Genomic DNA, 20,584 nt, shown 5'->3' with positions numbered 1-20,584 from the left:
ACCCCCTCTCACTATGGTGGCACGGTCTAAAGATCTTACACCTGCTATACGTGAGCGTATATGCGAGCTCCATTCCATTGGATGGGGGTATAAGCGTATTCATACCCGCTATCCTGCTATCCCTCTCTCTATAATTCGATACACCGTGAAAAAGGAGAGCGAGTGACGAGAAGGCATGTCGAAACCACGATCTGGAAGGCCAAAAAAGCTTACTAAGGCCGATAAAGACTGTCTCTTAAACACTATACACGGAGACCCGAAGATCACCGCTGAAGATATGCTTACTGAGGTTAACCATAAGGTTAAATACCGCTCAATTCAGCGTCTCTTAAACGCTGAGAATATGCGTAAGTGGCGATGTAGCTGGCCTCCTTTTCTAAAGGAGGAACACGCGCTAAAACGCCTTCAGTGGGCATACCGCTACCGCCACTTCACGCCTAAGGATTAGGCCCGGGTCTTTTAGTCTGATGAGTGTACTATTAAGCGTGGTATTAGTGTCCGTCGAGAATGGACTTTTATCCATCCGAAAGTCCAGCCGAGAGAGGTATAATGTTAAGGATTACCACACCGAGGGAAGTAAAGCAGATGTTTTAGGCTGCATTTTCTGGCGCTACCCGGCGTACGGGGCTTATCCCGCTCTTTAGAGACCCTAATGCTGAGCGTACTGGTATCACTGGCTTAGTTATTAAAGATTTATACCGACGGATCCTACCTATCTTAGTTATAAATCAGGATAGCATTTTTCAGCATGATAATGCTCCGACACATACCGCGTACGTCGTACGGGATGCTTTAGCTGAGATGTAAATTAAGGTTATGGAATGGCCTCCTCATTCGCCTGATTTAAACCCAATTAAGAACCTCTGGGCGTTACTAAAAGCTAAGATCTACGAGCTTCGACCTGATCTCTTACATATAGGGAATAATGACACGATAAAGGAGATACTGGTGGCGACAGCGCAGCGGGCATGGGACGAATTAGAGCTATGCCACTTGAAGCATCTCTCTGAGACGATGCCGCACCGTGTAGAAGCTATTATTGAGAGCCAGGGATGGTATACGCCGTACTAGCTTCCATAGTATGAATTCATTGAAGTTTTGACCGGCAGTATATTACATAATCAAGGGGGTGTGGGCCCTAGGGGTGCAAGAACTTATGTCCACTGACTGTATGTCTGGTGGTATGCTTGGCGTAGCATATATTACCTGTGTATTGTACCGTGTATGCAGACCTATATGACATTCAGGCGTAAGTTCAGACATTCAGGCCTCAATTTAGTGAAAACGGCCCTGCGTGCTATGCCCCGTCGTAATTATTCTTAAGGCTACTTTACCAATTAGGTACATACTTCCCGACGGGGAAATACTAACGCAAGAGTTGTTTAGCGCAGCCTTCACCTCATTTACTGAGTCATTATGGCTTTAGCGTGGGGGCCGTTTTTAAGACATTTAAGAAATCCTTAGGACGTAGGTCCACGAGGAAATCAACTTCAGATCAAAACATCCCACTTCGAAGTTCACTCGAAAGAATAACTTGAATATGGCATCTTTCATGAATTTACCCACCGAACTGCGTCAGATTATTATCCAGCACGTTCTCTACAGTCGACGAAAATCATCAACTCCCTCAAAATCAAACGGGATCCAGGTGGAAGACTTCGGGCCGGTAGCCGAGAACTGGCAGCGAGGTGGATGTGGTGTCTACTATGAGGGAGACGAGCACGTTCCAAATTGTCTACCACTTCTCTTAATAAATCGGCAAATCTCCGCCGAAACCAAAGCTGTTCTCGATTGCATGAAAATCGATTACATTGTCGAAATACCCGTTCTAAATGATATGGATATGTTCCCAACTTGGATCTCAATTCCTTGCCTCTCAAAAAGTATAGATCATCTGCGCACGGAGGTACGCCTTTTCGGACATGTCATCACGACGCCTTTAGCGCGTCGCCAAGGAGGAGATGGCGGGAGTACGGGGATTCACTTTGCTTTTCATCAAGTCTTGCAAAGGTTCCTAATGTACGGTCCCGTTGGCGAGCAAAAGGGCCAAAACAATGACTATGAAAACAAAAATATCTCAGTCCGGGTGCTTGATTTCAATGTCACATCTGCCGAGAAAGAATATCCATCCCCACCGAATGAATTTCACTGGGGGCACTATCTTCAGCAGCTTCGTGGTCATGGCAAACTTGACGATCGAGGAGCTACAAGTGTGGATGGCGAGGAGAGGCTTTGTTGGACTGTTATCCCGAAATACAAAAACCGACCCGAGTGGATGGCTCGTTGGGTTTGCCAGTGGATCGGAAGGATTCTAGGAAGGGATTCTTATGGTGAAATATATGGAAACATGATATATGAGAATGTGGGGACATTGAGGGTCTTGGCTGATGGAAGGCTAATTAAAGAATTTGACCTTTCAGATTGTCCTAAAGTCGCGGTGGCTAGGAGAGAAGCGTTGGGGTTTCCATTAAAGGTAGAGCCATTGCCCTAGTAAGAGAAACAAGACTCGGAGTACTAGCGAATATATCGTGGATGTACTAGCGTGAGCCACTGCATAGTGTTCAGCGCCCGGCTCCATCCTTAGTAAATATTGGAACCTGTCATAGGCAGAATACAAATAAAATGGGACTTTTATACTCCAAATGCTCTCTACTCCAGCAGACTACTCTTGAAGAACTAGTACCTGGAGCCTGATTTGTCTATTTGCTCGTAACGTGGGTCGGCTTCATCATCCCAGGTCGAATCTACTAGTTATTAGTTACCTACAGCAATCGCATTATTGAATCAGTATTTTACCGATGACCTACAAGATTTTATTTTCGCAGCTCCGACTAGTTACTCATTAAAATGTATGGACCAGTAAAAGAGCGATGGGAAGGACTCCTTGGAACCACTAGGAAGAACCACTGGGAAGCAAATGGATAAAATAAACTAAAAAACGGAATTCATTGTACTCGTCTGATATCTTTAGGCATGTGACATGAATTGCCACTAGATTCCAAGGTTGCCCTCGAAAACAGCCTTGCACGAGGGCAAGTAGCAAATATGCCTCGCCACAAATTATTATTGCTACAACGTTCCAAGGTTGATCAATGAGTCAACTTCGTAAACCGTTTAATCACATTATAAAGTAATCATACCTGAGTCGTTTGACCGTTAAACAATATCCAGTTTTAAACAGCCCCCCGTATTTTCATGTCATCATTACCCACGGAGTAGACGCAAAGCTGAAATTTGCCACTAAGCTGAAAATACTCCACACCATATATAGGTTATCAAAGTGTTTTTGTTTAAACACTTTTCTTTAAACACTTATAACAATATCAAAACGTCAAATCATATTAATCATGTCTTTCCACCACAGTGCATGTGATATTCGTCTGAGAGACGAGCCCGGTTGCACTTTTTTGTCTGCGATTTGCAACAATGATGAGGGTAGTGGTCTTACCGACAATATCCCTCTCGATGAATGTCTCGGAAATGAAAATGGTGAGACAAGTTAGTTGTAGATCATATTATACTTGACCAACCGTCTTCTTTTAGGCCATTTCAGTTGGGGCGGGAGAAATTTCAGCCACGATGCACGGAATGTCACCCTTATAGCCCAGGGACCAGATAAAACGCCTGTCCTTCATTCTGATCTCCGGAACTCCTCTGGTGATTTTGTACCCAGCGAAATTGATCTAGCTACACACATAGCCAACATCGACGGCCAGCTTGTTTACTTATGCTAAATGTCCGCCTGAGAATGGGAAACTATCATGAGTTAGCTACCAACCTCACGTTATATTGTCAAAAGCCAATCAAGTCATTAATTGAATTAGTTTAGCCAAGGCTTTTTCATATTCTATTGCCTGATATAAAATAATGGCTCCTAGACAGGTCCTAGCCGAGGGGTTTGACTGGAACAGCTTTGTTCATGAAGTTTTCGTTTGATCGGATTAGGACAAGCGCCGCTATTCGTATTTCTGAAATTTATGCCGTGTTCGATCTGATCATGGAATTGATTCAAACCGACCATATTGCCTCCGACATACAGAGAGCAAGAGTTACTTCTGATCTTATTACTATCGAGGCCTCGATTGAGCATCTGTTGGATCTCAGATGACCTGAGGTATAAGCAGAATAACTTCCAACCCCTCTGTCCCTGAACAGTACACCACTCGATTGGGGTGTTTTAAATACTCCAGTTTTTAGCTACAGCTGGCTGGAGTAGAAAGCCATGCGCGGCAAGTCTTGAAATTTGCACTGTGATCCTGGTCACGTTCTTGATGCAAAAAAAAAAAAAAAACACTTAATCTCCTTGTGCTACATCTCTGTTCCATCCTCAAATATATATATTTTCACCCGACGAGACCACCTCAAACATAGTCAACAAAGTTTGATAATTTCGAAAGTTGTTCATGTGCTGGTGAATTCAGCAGGCGAGATGATCAAATGTTTGTGCGCATTGAAGTGATAACTGATTTATATATCAAGTCCCTACAGAGGGTAGCTGGAGATGTAATGCAGGCGCGTAGATGGAATAGTCTCTATTTAGAAGTAATCGGACTAATCTATTCTTTCCTCTAATACAAATCACCATGTCATGTTCCTGAAACTAGTCACAGCAAGAAATGTCTTACAAAATCTTGACGGACTTGCCCGGTGAGAGCCAGCGGACCTTGTCAAATATCCCCTCTTCTTTGAAAACTTCCATCAGATCCTGACCGAATTGAGTGAAATGACCCCATGACTCGTAGTGCATAGGTATGAGGAAGTCCGCCTTGATAGTACGGAAGAGATGAGAAGCCTGCTTGCCATCCATGGTAATTTGGAGCAGTCCATCAGGAAGAGCAGCATGAGCGGAACCTAAGTTCATGACAGCAGCAACGATGTGGAATTTCTCAGGGATTTTGGCGAGTTCATCGATATAGACGGTATCGCCGGTGAAATAGATCGCATTAGGGCGACCGTCAGCGCTGATGCCAAAGTCCGTTGTAGTCAAGATGAACCCGATACATTCGCCTCCAGGTAAATGTTGGCATGGCGTAGCAGTGATGTCATATTTTTGACCTCCCAGCATCACAGAAACGGTTTCCCATGGCTTCATGCCACGAACGGCCGGGCGAGGACTGAGGTTCTTTCCGCCGTCCACAGTAGTGAACACATGACGACCATTTAGCAGTTGGCGACCAAAGCTGTCCAGGTTATCAGGATGGTCTTCGTGGCTAAGGAGAATAGCGTCGATGGCGGGTAAGTCTTCGAGACTAAGGGCAGGGGTTTCGGTATTCTCCAGAACATTGCCACCGCCCATATCCCATTTTGTGCCGGCTGGAGAGAAAAACGGATCGGTAAGAAATTTGACATTGTCGATCTCAAAGATCGCCGTGGCGGTGCCAATGTGCGTGACACTGAAGGAACTCTGGAAGGTCGGGGCAGACATTGCGGTCCAAAGTGTATCTGGGTGTGTTTAAAATGTAGCTAGTAGACAGATCCAAGAGAATTGCAAAGAGTAGTTTGTCTGGACGGAGTGTGATCCAAGGACTGCTAAGGGAAAAGGAACATTTTATAACCATCTGAGTGAGTTGCCACTACAGTTTATGGCACCTTCAGAGGAGCGATTTCTAATTCGATGACAAATATGAGGACGGTGGGTAAATATCCGGCTTAAAATTGTAAATAGGATATTGAGTCTTTCTTCAAATCGCGCGTAGGACTAAATTAAGCTATGAATATCATTTCCGCTTTTGGTTTCTATTACCGCCAAGACGAGCCAAAAACGCGGGTTCCGTTAACTTTCCGGATTTACAAATGGCCCTAGTTGTCTTGGCGGCTTATATTGCTGTTTTGGGCCAATTGAACCTTAAAAATATTTGGCATAAGCTTGGTAGTATCCAAATGGATTACTAAGGTTTAGACTTCAGAGAAATCCGAGAAATCCGAGCATATATCATCATCGTTGGATGCATCGAGTGTGTCATATACAGTGATACACGAAGGGCGCGTAAATAATGAAGAGAATGACTATTTCAGATATAACATAAATTCATCCTTACCTAAGCACCAAGAATACATGAGTGTCCTTAGCAATTTTGTCAAATACCGGAGCCATATACCTCGGTCGGTTACAGTACTAAAACCCCGGATCGGATACAAGGTAAATTTACCTTGGATCTCCATAAACGTCGGTTCCATACAACCGAACAAAGTGCAAGTGATTTTGTCTATTTTATACTCGCGCGTTCATCCTGTTTTATTGCTAGGCAGAGAGTTTGATATACTGAGTTCATACCATACATTTCCATACAGTCAGATTTCTGTCAAATTTCCCTGGAAGACTAGTTATTACGTAATGTGTTACCCACTTCCATAACTAATCAGTCCTGCAACTTTCAGCGAGGCAACCTTGAAGACCTGTTCGCCCTAGCATAATTCTCTCGCACCAGTAACACATTTACTCTATTAAGCGGCATATGACTTGCTGGTAAATTTTCCATTTGTGTGAACTTATTGTAGTTTCCCAAATCTGGGGTACCATGAAGGTCAAGAAACACTCAGTCTGCCAGACCTGCCGATCGAGGAAGATTGGGGTACGTGGGACCGTTACATGAGTTGCGGGAACGAAGCGGCTTACGCCACCTATAGTGTGATGGAAAAAACCCTGAATGCACCCAGTGTCATCTAACAGGACGAAAATGTCCTGGATACCCCGTTGAGTGGTCTTTCGTTGAGCAGAGCCGACCGGAGAGTTTTCAGGACAGAGGATCACAGTCGAAAGTCCAGGATCGAAACCTCCATGCTCGAGAACTTTCAAGATATGCTCCACCACTCAGGGACCAGCAACCCGGGCCATCCAACGAGTTTTATCTGCACAGACCAACAGCAACTCACGACCTTAAATTCGCCAACCTCATTGGCCTCATTATACGGAGCTATGTGCCTGACGAGGAGATACGCCCCAGCAGGAATATTTCCCATGAGCTGGCACCTCGCATATGTGGATCTTGGGTCGAAGTGCTTCCCGAACTAAATGAGTTGACTTGCAGCGATGTCGTCTCCACTGCCTTGACTGCTTTAGGTACTTCAATCATGTCCCAAAATCTCCCCGAGGATGCTCTCAGTATCGACAGCGCACGTAGCTACTTGGCAGCTATTCAGACGATGCAAAAAGCACTCGGTGCAGCCGAAAATCACTCGGATCGAGAACTCCTAGTATCGATCATGTGCCTCAGCTTGGCCGAGGTTAGTGCTGCAGTTCATTTCGCTTTGACCGGTACCCTTACTGACCATGCTAGATCATGTTTCCTGGGTCATCTGAAGGCTTAACAGCGCATACCAATGCTGTTGCGCAGATTCTCAAAGCCCATGGACCGGAGCGTTACCAAACAGGGATTCTGCATAAGTTGTTTATCGGCTTCCGTCCTTTATTAGTGAGAAGCACATCCAAATTGTGAGAAATCATCTGACGTTCTGTAGATGATAAAAGCCATTCAGGATCGGACGACGTCATTCCTGCATACAGTGGATTGGATCAGAGTCCCGTTCGCAAAATTCAGCCCATCCATAATGCAGAGGCTCCTTAGTCAGACTGCGGCAATTCCGACGCTCTTACGGCGAATGGATGAGATACAGGATCCACAGGTCATCATTGACGAAGTGTGCGTTGCCACACAGTTGTTCAGCGATGTCGGTGATATTCTCTACAACCTAGACGAATGGGAGGCATCTGTATCATCCCGTGCAACTCAGCCCCTTTACTGGTATCAAACCCATAAAAACGGATCTTGCGAAGCGCCAACGCCGAATTTACCTTGTATCTGGTTCCCTGGGATCACTATGGCCAACTCATTTACCTATGTTTGGTCATTTCGCATTATCTGTTTCCTTGAAATGGAACGACTAGCCTTATTATTCCCTCAATCAAGTCTCGAACATGCGAGGGTATTCGGCAAATGTGATGGCAGAAGCTTCCTAGGCAGTGTTCGGATCCTGATGACACGGATATGCCAAAGCATGGACTATCTCATTCAAGACAGAATGAAGCTTTTTGGACCCGCTTCCGCAGTGTTGCCTCTTCAGTTGTCCTATGCGGTTGGCAAATTAGATCCCGATGGACACCAAATTGAACTAAGAGTTCTCAGAGAGGTTATTGACCGGCTATGTCGCAAGGGACTTCGATCTTTTCCATCGCTTATCTTTGAAAGGAACCCTTTCTTGCACAGGTGGGATGATCTTTTGAATAGATACTCGTCAAATGGAACCAATTCTCCTTGACACGGAGGGAAATTATGGTAATTACGATGATGATGTAGTCATGCATGCGTTGCGGCAGCACACATCAGAATACGATTTGCATCCACCGACAGTGAATTCAACCATTATTGAGATTGAAGGCAGAGATACCAGAACAAATATCTACGATATTGGTTGGTGCACAGAAATAGACTCCGCTGAACATACCATAGGGGGTCAAAAGTATCTTCCCACTCCGCCCCCATACTATCACCCCAATAACCACCCACCATTTTATTTTTCTTCCTAAACCTCCCCTAGTCGCTCAATTATAATAGGATTTAGTCCCAGACATACAAAATTGGCTGAATTAAGCCCAGCACAAAGGTCATCTATTATATTTGGCCATAAAAATGGGATTTGGCAGTCAAAACTAGCTAATGATTTTAGTTATAGCCGCAGGACTATATAACTATAACACACTTAAAACGCTTCCAAAAGTACTAATCTATCAAATCTCTCCCCCGGAAAGGCCGTCCCCTAATCCTAAGCCGTCGATCTTGCCATTACCTCTTTCTTAGGCATCCGCACAACCTAACCGGGCCCAGACCCAACCCGGACCCAGTATAAACCCAGGCTAGGAAGGGTGGTAAAGAACGTTGACCATCCTAGGGCGGCCTAGAGGGTTTTATAACCACACACTAAAGGTTTATAGTGTCAAAATAGTACATTTCTTCAAGCAACATCCGATATGGTGTAAACGGCAATGACGGTGGAATGGTCACCACATGGCGTGGTCTGGAATCGCAAAGTCATGGTAATTCCACCATCATATCCAACTACTTGTATATATAATTTGTCAGCATTGACAATACTAATTTTGGACTTGGTGTTAGTGTTCACCATGATGTCAGTTTATGGCCATGAAGCATTCACTATGAGATCGATTATGAAAATGCCAACTCCATATCTTGAAGGAAATTTCAACATTCTAATATCATTCTCTTCGTCATGGTTCATCCGTTTGCGGCTACTAGTGGTGTTCTACCAGCCCCAGTTTGTCTTTTATGCGGGGTGGAGATCCATACCACGGACAATTTGGGAATACCCAAAATATCCCATTCAATCGAAGGAGCCTCGAGACTTGACAAACAACATTGGAAGAAACTCTGGAAACAGGCTACGAGTTTAGCATCTCTATGCCCTAAGAAAGCGAAGAGCATGTTCAAGAGACGAACAAAAGAAAGCTACGCAAATATCAGGCTGACTCGTAAGAGGCTCTCGCCTCGGGCCCAAACATAAGTGAATTCACGGTTCCACATATACCGGAAGCGCTCCGCCCACGTCGGAACCCTCCTCCTAACGTAATTACCATTACTTTCAAAGTTTACGAGCATGGAGGATGGCATGTGATGGACTAAGTGCCGGTTAACCCAAATGACCCATCGGAAGCAAATCGCATAACCCTTAAGTATGCCCGTCAGGACAATAAACATGCGCGCTTCTACAATAAGAACCTACGACTAGTCAGCGCTGCATAATGTGTCCGAGCCACGATAGATGATGGATCGAATACTGTCCTTATGGGCCTATAAAATGATCTTATAGTGACACAAGCTAAAGCGGCCGCCGTGAAAGCGGATGCCCAGAGAAGGGCAGTAACTAATGCTGATGATGGAATAACGTAGTCAAGTTTCGAGCATAAGTCTTAAGTCACCGGTCGTCTTTAGCTCTGAGGCTTATGGCTTAGCGGGCCGTGAAATGTAGGGGATACTTACTGGCATTCTAATGGCCTGGCAGGTTTTGAGTCCGCGGTCTTAAAACCTGCTGGGACTCGGGCTCTGTGTCTATCGCCCTCAGGTCGGTGTCACCGAGCCCGAGTACGTAGTCTTATGTGAGCAGATTTCAGTTTTAGGTTACATGTCATCAGCTCAAATATGTTTCTTATAATCGCCGGGGAGGCAGAGGACCACTCGACGGGTGTTACAGCTCAGCGGAATGGTTCTGCTAAAATGAAGGAACTGTCATGAGCATATATGTGGATCTTAAGCAACGGATGGAGGCCTGGTATTCACTCTATGAAAATGGAAAAGCCTATGTAAGCAGTGAAACACATTTCTACCAGAGCATCCATCCAACCAAGCTCTTGAAACTGTGGTCAACGTCCTCAACCAAAGACCCTCTTTCACCAAGCTTATTGCGCTCATTCAACGCCTCAGCTTTGAGCCGTTCAGCAGAAACAATGTCCCCCAATCGTCGCTCTAAGGTCCCGAGAAACCACAAAGATTGAGCGAGATGTCCCTGCATTTCAGACACACCTCGGCTAAAGTCGACGATTGTGCGAAGCATCTTTGCGGCTAATACATTTTCATCGGCTGCTTCCAACATCTGAGCAACCAGAAACATAGAGTCAGCCACCCTAGGGCCTTTGTCACTGTAAAGGCCTCTACGACTGGAAACGGTTCTAGAAGAAAGCCGCTGGGCCTCTCGCTCTAACCCTTGGGCATATTTAATCCTCGCCAGAAGAACAAGATCTTCACTGTGCTTGGGGTATTTTGAGTCAATGATCTGTTCTTCAGTCAATTTTTTTTTGAGCCTCTTTTCTAATGTCATCATGAGCCCTGCTGGTTTCTTTGAAATCTAAGGGGCTCGGTGTACTCATTTTGGAATGAAATGAAGTTCAAATATGGTGGGTTCACATGATACATTGACCAACCACGTACTACTTTAACCCAACTTTCTCCCGAGTCTGATCTTTTTATAGCTGCACTAAGTAACCATTTTTTTCTATCTAGTTCTAGATATTTCTAGATTTATGCAATCATATTTATAGCAAGATACAATTTAGAAGTGATCCTCCCATGAGAAAATCCTAGAATTGACAACATCAATCTCGACACTTGACTTATCAAAGTTCAAAGCACGCAAGCATAGGTTCGAACTCTCATTCGTAAAACAGCGAGGTCGTAAAAAGCAGGATCTGTCTCCACGACAAATTCAGGGTTCCACTGTACCGGGAAGGAAAATTTCTACCGACGCGTTCTTCCTATTGATCTCAATACCGAAGAAAGGATGCTTTAATCAAGAAATGAGGCTTTAATCCGCAATATGTCGTCATTGTAATGGGAATTGTGTCAGAAACCCAACATGGTGAGAGATATCCTCTGTTAGTCGAATCATGAAGTGACTTGTATGGCCGTCACCCGATCCCTCGCTAATAACTTGACCTGTTAACCACGGAAAGCTTCCATGGAGCCACTTAAGACCTCTGGCGAGAGTGACAGTAATTTCTGAATGTGCGGTAGCATCAGGGACGGTAAAACAGAGACATGATTGGATGTTGATGGTGAAGGTCTGTTGACCGAAAATGTCAAGGTAATCATCCATATTGCCCAAGAATGTGAAGAATAATCAACGTACTATTTCAATTTATACGATATCCTCATGGTGGCCTGGCCAACCAACATGTCACGATGTATACAATATGAGTCATATTGAACTAATCCGGATCGGTCCACTTGATCTGACAAGAAAACCGGGGCCTGCGTCAGGGCTACCATGGCGCTTTTCCTCCTACCTAGTTGCAGCTCTCTGTGAACCCCAGTTTGAGCTGGACCGAGAGCCAAATACGCTTCCGCCAAACGCAATGGATTCGAATAAACTCAAGTCTTTTGAGCACCTGGAGCTGGTATATAAACAAGTCAACGGCCATGATATCAAAACGAGCGTTTTGATGCCCAAAAATGGGATTACTGGCTCCCTTCCGGTCCTTGTTCATTTCCACGGTGGTGGGCTGGTGATGGGGGATAAACTGTTTCTCCCTTGGTGGGCGAACTGGTGAGACCCTCCATGGAAGCACTTCGGAAAGAAACAAAGAAGCTAATGAGCATACACTAGGCTTATTCAACTAGCAGAAAAGCACAATGCCATTATTATCAGTCCCAATTATAGACTCATACCGGAATCCACAGTATCCGATACGCTTCAGGACCTTGTGAGCTTTTGGGCCTGGATCCACGAATCTCTGGCCTTTGAGGTGAAGAAAATGAATCCCAACATCTCCCCAAACACCGAAAGGATCACTGTTATCGGAGAAAGTGCAGGTATACCACCCCTCTTTCCCCCATAATCCTACTTCCCCATGTGACGTTGAGGCGCTGACCGATTTTGACCGACGTCCCTGAAGGCGGTTTTCTGTCAATCCAATCGGCACTTGTTCATCCACACAATGGTATATGTGCAGTTATCTCTCAGTATGGAACGATGGTTTTTGATCATCCTTTTTTTATCCAACCTTCCCAAGGAGATCCAAAGAATAGCCCAGTCCCTAGATCCATGGTGGACAGTTATGTGGCCAGTATCCAACCTGGCGCGGTTCGGACATCGTCAGTTGGTGATTTCCCACTCATGTTGTCACAAGCCTTTACAGTGCACGGAAAATTTCCCGATTTTCTGGGTCTCGACAAGCGTGTTTATCTGAGCAAGGCGATGCAGCAGGAAATGGGCCTCCCCCCTATCTGGCTGATCCAGGGTCGTGAAGACACTGCAGTAGGTGTTTTGAGAATTTTGAATTTGTCAGGAGCACTGAAATACCTACAGATGCCTTTAGATTGCGCGCAGCAATTTGTGCAAGATATGAAAGCGCTTCATCCGGAGACGCCTTTTCATTACAGCCTAGAGTCAGGCGGTCACGGCTTTGACCTGAAGTCTACTCTAGATGATGATTGGGTGAAAAAAGGCGTCGATTTTATTGAGAGATTTTGGCCGTGATTCACAGCAGAGGGAAGCAGGAAGGAAATAATTCAGGAAGTATTACCTTCTTGCTGTCACAAGCCAAAGAAATGGGTCTTAGGGGACGACTGTGGCGCAAATGCTGCTCGCCACGACCGACCAGCTTGTTCTCATATCCGAGAGGACTGAATGTACCTTATGCAGCAGACCATAAGCCTGGCTCCTACAATGTTAGTCTTTCAGTACCACATCCGAGAGCTAACCTAATTCACCACGGAAAAATGGACTAGGAATGGAAAGCGATAAACCTTGAGACAATTCAAATATCAAACATCATGCTCTATTTGTCCCAAGATCCCAAATGTACATTGTTTTAAGTTGGCCCAGTTGCGTTTTCAAGATAGCCTTTATCTTGGATGCTGAAGAATCCTGCTCAAAGTCTCGGTCTCACCCTCCAGTTTCGAGACCCGTGTCTTTAATTCGTCACGCTCACGCTTCACACTTTTGAGTTCAATTTCGAGTTGGCTGAGCTGATCCGTACGTCGTTGGCGATACCTGCGAGAAGCGAGTGTATTTAGCTCTCTTTTCAAAACACGGTCTCCAGATCGATTTGAAGGTATTGTTCGTGAACTATTCAGAACATTTGGCAGGGAAGGTATCGCTGTTTCCGGAATAGCTGTACATGGTGATTGACTGGGCGGTTGGTCTGTATCGTTTGTTAGTTCCGATGTCTAACAAAATTGAAGATCTTCATACCCAAGGAGTTCGAGTAAGGCGAGTTGAATATTACTGGTGATTCATTTGCATTGAGGGACGAAGCAGGAAATTCATCAAAGATGGCCGGATATGGTAATATGGCCACCGGTGGTCGCATAAGCTGGGTCTGTATGAGGTATCAAACTCTGATTGGCATCTCTGGTAATAGGCACGTTCGCATTCTCGAGACGAGGGACAGAAATTACGGAAGAAGTGGGTGGGAAGTGTGTAAAAGTATTGGCTTGAAGGTACGGGGCTACGGTCAGGGTATTGTGGATACCATGGACACCATGGAGGTCATGAGGTGAGGCATAGTGATTAAAGTATTTAGGGTGGCTTTTGCATAGACTGGAATCTTCCGGTCTCGAAGGTGTAGATGCTGAGTTCGCGGTTGAGCTGCATTCCAGAGAGGACGAAGGCAAACATCGTCTAATGCTTGAGGCCGGGCCAAAGGACCCCGATGAGACTCGAAATGCGTATGTTTCTCCTTTTTGTGCTTTCGAAAAAGCACCCACGAGTAACAGTAAGTGGCAGGAAGACAAGAAGAAAAGGGGGTCAAAAAAGAGAGAGAAACGAGGAATGCTTTTGGTTCCATGCAGCTAAGCAACCAGGAGTTCAGGTAGGGAGTTCTTACATGATTTCTCTCATTGTTCCTGCAGGGGTTAGGTATACTACTTTATCGAGATTCTCCTAGATGTTGCTCGTCCCGTGTCAATAAAATAGCGTCAGAAAATGAAAAGATCATGATGTAAGTCTTTGGGGTGAGTCAAGACTTGGATAGTAAGATTCTGATAACTAAGCTCTGTCGGGTCAGTATTCCCTTATTGATCAGTGTTCAAATACAATAGAAGCAAGTATTCAAAGCAGAATTCATAGTCAGATGGTATCGGCCCAGTCATGCTCTTGGATGTGGTCTTCCTGTAATGATCTGTGCCCAAGGGTCCCAACCATGTTAAATACGCTAGCTAGTATTTTAGTTGTTCTCTTCGGGTACCTGTAGCTGGACCCCTCTGGGCAATGCAAATGACACCAGGATGAGTGAGTATAAATCGTTTTGGCTCATTTTAACTTGATCCACTGTAGGCTTACTATGTGGGCTGTGGAGTACAGACCGTTGCGAAGGACTCCGAACCAACAGGGATATGAGAAATCTTCTTACATGTAGAATGTTTTAGACCTCGCAAGTCCAATAGGGCCGAGGGGGCTGGATGACCTCATGATCCATTATGAGTCATACTGGGTCATATGGGTTATTGTGGGCCACCATGGGGTATTGTGGGTCTATCAATATTCAATTCACCCAGGTAATCGGAATTCCTCAGAAGAAAGAGACCAGGCCTTGGCATGGATGTGGCGTGTTAGTAAAGACCATGCCGGACCGTGTAGCCACTCTGAATGCGCCAAGGAAGTTGTGGAGCAGATGTTGTCTGGCGTTGAAACTATGTTCTACCGTTGAACCAGATGCAGGATAGAAGTAGGAATGTTTGAGGAAATACTTTCTCCACCATATTTCAACTTCTCTTCAATTGCAGCAGTCGCGTTTCACAAACTGTCTTTTTTCCATAACTTCGACTTCTTTCTTACCAGCACGAGCAACTGTGTTTGAATGGAGACTCACGGAGCGGCACCAGCAATCCAGGCCGGCTCGCTGGTTGTCCATGACCAGGAATTTGTAAATGCAACGGCCAATGACACCGACTCGCTGCAATACAAGGGCGGTGCGCACAAAAGCACCATTTCAAAGTCTCCTGTTTATTACTACCTTGTGAGGCTCCCAGGTCCTGGGTCTTGGGCCTCCATAGCTGACACATCCACAACAGCGTATCTTCACCTACAACGACTCTTTCGGGTGGTGTCTCAACCTGATAGCTTTTGTTTGCATGATTGCGACAGGTGCCTTGCTCCCATTGATGGATATCGTCTTTGGCAGATTCGTCACCGTTTTCAACGATTTTTCAACAGGAGTTCTCAATCCAGGGGAGTTCCGGTCCGAAGTGAACCATTACAGGTTGCCTCCCAGCTCTTCTTTTGATGTATGGTGCAATGTACAATTGAGCTAACAATATACCGCATTAAAAGTCTTTGGTTTGTGTACCTTTTCATTGCCAAGTTTTTTTTGAGCTACGTTTGGAATGTCAGAAGTGATCCTCCCTGCCTACTGAACAGAATTTGTCGCTGATTTACAACCTCCCAAGGTTATTGTTTCTATCACCGCCATTCGCACGACCAGGGCCATCCGCATGAGCTTCCTACAGAAACTACTCAGCCAAGAAATTAGCTATTTCGATAATCCCGATTCAGGCTCTATCTCGGGTCAAGTGACCACCAATGGCAATTTAGTCAATGGCGGCATCGCTGAGAAGCTCGGCCTCATCGTCCAAGCTTGTTCGACATTTATCACAGCTTTCATTGTCGCCTTCATAGTTCAGTGGAAGCTGACCCTTATCATCATGTGCATCGTACCCACCAGCCTCATAGTAGCCATGGTGACCCTCGCCATGGATACCAAGTATGAAATTGCTGGTATGGATGTTTACGCCAAGGCTGGTCTGATTGCCGAAGAGGTTTTCTCCAGCATCCGTAACATCCACGCATTCTGGGCCTTTGCCAGTATGTCTAATCGATTCGAGACCATAGTGGAGCAAGCGCATACTGTTGGCCGTAAGAAATCTCCTGTCCTATCCGTTCTGTACTCGTTCGAGTTCTTCTGCATCTATGCCGGATACTCCTTGGCTTTCTGGCAAGGCATTCGCCGCTATGCAAGTGGCGAGATCACTGAGCCTGGCAAGGTTGTTACGTGAGTTCCATATTGATTGTGTTTCTGGATCTAGCTCTGACCATTTGAAAAGTGTCATCTTTGCCATTATCGTCGCAGCTCAGGCTCTCACGCAAGTTGCACCGCAGATTGTCCACATTTCGAAGGCGGCTGCGGCTGCTCACCAGCTCTTTCAGGTAATTGACCGCGAATCGATGGTCAACCCTCTATCAGCCAATGGCTTAAAGCCAGATCACTGCCAAGGCCATATTGAGTTGCGCGATGTGCGTTTCGCCTACCCGTCGCGGCCGGATGTTTCGATACTTAAGGATTTCGCCCTATCTGTGCCGGCAAACAAGACAACCGCACTTGTAGGGCCTAGCGGCTCCGGCAAAAGCACTATTGTCGGCCTTATAGAGCGGTGGTATGCTCCTTTGGGGGGGTCTATCACCTTGGATGGTCATAAAATTGAAGACTTGAATGTCCGGTGGCTTCGGTCCAATGTTCGCCTCGTCCAGCAAGTATGTATCGCAGTCACTGAAGAAAATGACAGATATGTCGCTAATCTTCTATACAGGAACCCGTCCTTTTCAGCGGAACTATTTTTCAGAATGTTGAATTCGGTTTGGCAGGAACCGAGCTAGCGAACGCCTCGCGCGAGGAGAAGGAGCTTCTCGTGTATGAGGCTTGCAAAGCTGCTTTTGCCCATGACTTCATTAATCAGTTGCCTGAGGTACATAGTCTCCCTACCTTGCCATGGAAGTGCTCACTAACTCGGTCACCACTGAAAGGGTTATAACACGGAGGTTGGTCAGCGAGGTGCTATGCTCTCTGGGGGTCAGAAACAGCGCATTACCATTGCACGCAGTATTGTTTCCAACCCCCGGGTCCTGTTGCTAGACGAGGCTACAAGTGCGCTAGATCCGAATGCAGAAACTATGGTGCAGAAAGCACTAAACAATGTGGCTATTGGTAGGACAATGCTCATCATTGCACATCGGCTTTCTACCATTCGCAAAGCGGACAACATCGTCGTCATGCGTCAAGGTGAAATCGTTGAACATGGTACCCATGACGAGCTCATGGCCCATGAGGGCACCTACGCGGGACTGGTACAAATTCAAAATCTCGGAAAGCTTCACAATGATGAGCAGGAGCAGACTGAGTGCGAGATACTGGCCGGAACCAGCCAGGGAGTGGACAAGGAGTTGTCTCTCATAAGGCCGCACATGACAACAAATCTACCAGTGGAACAGAGTGAGGTGGTTTTTGATTACAGTCTGCCCAAATGTATCGTTGTGGTTCTACAGGAGCAGCGGTCTTTATGGGGTATTTTCAGCGTCGGTTTCGGCTGTTGCCTCGTGGCAGGTGAGCCAACGTCACTTTTTTCCCGGTTGATGATATCAAAAAATGCTAACTACACAATTGGCCTTACTTATCCTGCTATTGCGGTTATTTTTTTCTCGTGCCGTGAATACCTTTCAGTTACAGGGGACGGACCTGATCCACCGAGGAGACTTCTTCGCGCTTATGTTCTTTATTGTGGCGCTGGCTAATTTAGTTGCTTACGCCGTTTTCGGTTGGGTAAGCAATGTCCAGGCTCAGCAAATTCTCAAAAGCTACCGTCTTGAGCTTTTCAATGCCATCATGCGACAAGACATGCGCTTTTTCGATGAACCGGATCACACCACCGGTGCACTGGTATCCCGCTTATCTACTGAGCCACAGAACATAATGGAACTCATGTCCATGAACATTGGCATGGTTATAGTGAACATTATAAACGTTGTGTCAAGCAGCGTTTTGGCTATAGCAGTCGGCTGGAAGTTAGGTCTTGTACTCACCTTCGGCGCTCTCCCCCCATTGCTATTTGCTGGTTACCTGAGAATTCGCCTGGAGTTCAAGCTAGATGATGATAACAACGCACGCTTCGCCAAAAGCGCTGGACAGGCTACCGAGGCCACTCTTGCAATACGCACTGTCGCGTCTCTTGCTCTGGAACACCGTATCATCGGTAATTTCAAGAACTCTCTTGAGGGTATCGCCAAGCGGTCCATCAAAGCCCTGGGCTGGAACATGTTCTGGTACGCTTTGAGTCAATCTATCTCTTTCTTGGCGATGGCGCTCGGTTTCTGGTGAGATAATCAATCGACATTCCCGGCTTTCAATTGCTTTACTTATAAGACTAGGTATGGTGGGCGACTTATGTCAACTGGGGAATACAGCTCCACTCAGTTTTATACGGTTTTCATGGCCATTATCTTCTCTGGCGAAGCTGCCGCTATGTTTTTTCAGTTCACTACAAGTCTCACAAAGGCACGCGGTTCAATCAATCATGTCCTTACTTTACGATCACAAGTAAAGCCGGACATGAAACACGATCATGTCGATGGGGATGAAACACGAGACGAAGATGGCGCAGCCATCGAAGTCCAGAATCTTCACTTCGCGTACCCCCGAAGGCCTAATCTAAATGTCTTAAAAGGCATCAATGCTAGTGTAAGTTAGCAATCGATCTAATTGCGTGTCCCACAGCTGACTCTCCAGGTCGCATCTGGTAGTTTTGTGGCCTTTGTCGGTCCGTCTGGCTGCGGCAAGAGCACGATTATTGGTCTCCTACAGCGATTTTACGAACCTGAACCCGGTACTATTTTCTTTGATGGCCGCGACTCGACCACAACCCAGCTTGGCCGCTACCGTGCAGACATCGCACTCGTCCAGCAAGAACCAGTGCTTTACCAAGGATCCATCGGCGACAACATTGCTCTCGGTCTGCCTGCCTCCGTTCCCCCATCTGAGGATGCTATCATGGCAGCGGCCACCGCTGCGAATATCCACGACTTCATTATCTCCTTGCCAGAGGGACTGAAAACCCCCTGTGGGGCTTTAGGCATGCAGCTTTCAGGAGGACAGAGACAGCGGATCGCAATTGCCAGGGCCCTCATTCGCAAATCTCGTCTGCTACTCCTTGATGAAGCCACGAGCGCTTTGGACACAGAAAGTGAGAAAATCGTCAAGGCTGCACTCGACCGGGCATCTACCGGTCGAACGACCATAGCAGTGGCGCACAGGCTTAGCACTATCAAAGACGCGCATTGTATTTATGTTTTCTCCCAGGGGCATATCGTTGAGAGCGGAACCCACTCGGAACTTATGGGTTATCAAGGATTGTATTACGGAATGTGTCTGGGACAGAGTTTCGACCAAGATACCCCTTAAGCGCCGTCCTCTTACACCCACCAACTTTAGCGATAGATATGTTGACATCGTGAACAGCTTCATTGATTTATGTGCTTTTTTATTAGTTTAGCAGCATTCATGGCTAATTGACGTCTTTATTTCTCCACCATCCCAAATTCTGGGCTCCAATTTTCGGTGTCGGCTTGTTTTCTTGTCAATGTCTGACCTAAAATAGTGTGATCTTGTCTCTGTTGTCTAGATATAGTCATTTGAGCGAACGAGAATTGACAAGATATTCTCCATCTTTCAGCACGACAGAATATGAACGACCGTTTGGCTCTCCAGAGACTTGAATCATCACCTTCTCTTACAGGGTGACGTCCATATCCGCCCACTTCTGAATCATTTTAATACAAATGGTAATCTTGTATTCAAATTGTTAATCTAGCAGCATTAAATGAGCTCCACTTACGGGGCGGATTGATCCTGCGGACTACCGGCGCGTCTTCCGGCGCCGAACAGCACACCGAATATGAGAATGGTTGTCTCACATCAGAGAAGGGTTCAATTCTTGTCTGAGAATTCGGGTTATTTGAGAATAGAGCGGTTGCATACGATGCTGCAAGCCAGCATGACTAACGACATGGTCAATCTTATAAGTGTACTCTAAATCGCGATCCGTGGTATTGATCCGACAAAGGCCTTCGGGTCTTGGTGATTTCATGAATAGAGAGGAAAAATACGAGTACAACTTTGCTAAATTGATTCAATACAGACTAGGCAACATGGTGAACTGGAGTCCACTTCTGCAATAAAACAGCCGCTGGTATCCTTGCGTGATATAGTTGTATACTTACTAAGCGGAGGCTGGTTCCGAATCCGACGGCTCTTATCAGGTGGATGGTAAAGCAACCGTTTGACCTCCATGGTAATTGACATAAGAAGCAT

The 20,584-nt window shown here is 45.9% G+C and overlaps 6 protein-coding genes across 6 annotated transcripts; 4 read left to right on the top strand and 2 right to left on the bottom strand.

The window, feature by feature from the left end:
- Nucleotides 1-4,621: 4,621 nt before the first annotated feature.
- Nucleotides 4,622-5,425, bottom strand: N7447_010185 (MBL fold metallo-hydrolase; the record flags this gene model as incomplete). The annotated part of the gene is made up of 1 exon (XM_057234447.1): nt 4,622-5,425. One exon carries the CDS (start codon nt 5,423-5,425, stop codon nt 4,622-4,624), a length of 804 nt encoding a protein of 267 aa, XP_057081731.1.
- Nucleotides 5,426-6,518: 1,093 nt separating this feature from the next.
- On the top strand, nt 6,519-7,565 carry N7447_010184 (uncharacterized protein; the record flags this gene model as incomplete). The annotated part of the gene is made up of 4 exons (XM_057234446.1): nt 6,519-6,572; nt 6,628-7,224; nt 7,278-7,401; nt 7,459-7,565. 4 exons carry the CDS (start codon nt 6,519-6,521, stop codon nt 7,563-7,565), a joined length of 882 nt encoding a protein of 293 aa, XP_057081730.1.
- A 2,767-nt stretch (nt 7,566-10,332) lies between these two features.
- Nucleotides 10,333-10,620, bottom strand: N7447_010183 (Tetratricopeptide-like helical; the record flags this gene model as incomplete). Its single annotated transcript, XM_057234445.1, has 1 exon — nt 10,333-10,620. The coding sequence occupies one exon, from the start codon at nt 10,618-10,620 to the stop codon at nt 10,333-10,335; it is 288 nt and encodes a 95-aa protein (XP_057081729.1).
- A 1,240-nt stretch (nt 10,621-11,860) lies between these two features.
- Nucleotides 11,861-12,984, top strand: N7447_010182 (alpha/beta hydrolase; the record flags this gene model as incomplete). The annotated part of the gene is made up of 4 exons (XM_057234444.1): nt 11,861-12,051; nt 12,112-12,317; nt 12,644-12,762; nt 12,814-12,984. The coding sequence occupies 4 exons, from the start codon at nt 11,861-11,863 to the stop codon at nt 12,982-12,984; spliced, it is 687 nt and encodes a 228-aa protein (XP_057081728.1).
- Nucleotides 12,985-13,781: 797 nt separating this feature from the next.
- On the top strand, nt 13,782-14,577 carry N7447_010181 (uncharacterized protein; the record flags this gene model as incomplete). The annotated part of the gene is made up of 4 exons (XM_057234443.1): nt 13,782-14,005; nt 14,049-14,177; nt 14,396-14,449; nt 14,550-14,577. The coding sequence occupies 4 exons, from the start codon at nt 13,782-13,784 to the stop codon at nt 14,575-14,577; spliced, it is 435 nt and encodes a 144-aa protein (XP_057081727.1).
- A 730-nt stretch (nt 14,578-15,307) lies between these two features.
- N7447_010180 (ABC transporter ATP-binding protein) lies at nt 15,308-19,675 on the top strand (the record flags this gene model as incomplete). Its single annotated transcript, XM_057234442.1, has 10 exons — nt 15,308-15,466; nt 15,522-15,739; nt 15,781-15,842; nt 15,868-16,498; nt 16,533-16,977; nt 17,034-17,189; nt 17,248-17,796; nt 17,942-18,591; nt 18,646-18,955; nt 19,004-19,675. 10 exons carry the CDS (start codon nt 15,308-15,310, stop codon nt 19,673-19,675), a joined length of 3,852 nt encoding a protein of 1,283 aa, XP_057081726.1.
- Nucleotides 19,676-20,584: the final 909 nt, after the last annotated feature.

The sequence above is a fragment of the Penicillium robsamsonii genome (genome assembly GCF_028829455.1).
Source record: "Penicillium robsamsonii strain IBT 29466 chromosome Unknown utg000006l_segment0_segment0, whole genome shotgun sequence".
Taxonomy (NCBI): domain Eukaryota; kingdom Fungi; phylum Ascomycota; class Eurotiomycetes; order Eurotiales; family Aspergillaceae; genus Penicillium; species Penicillium robsamsonii.
This window is presented reverse-complemented; position numbering and strand designations above follow the sequence as displayed.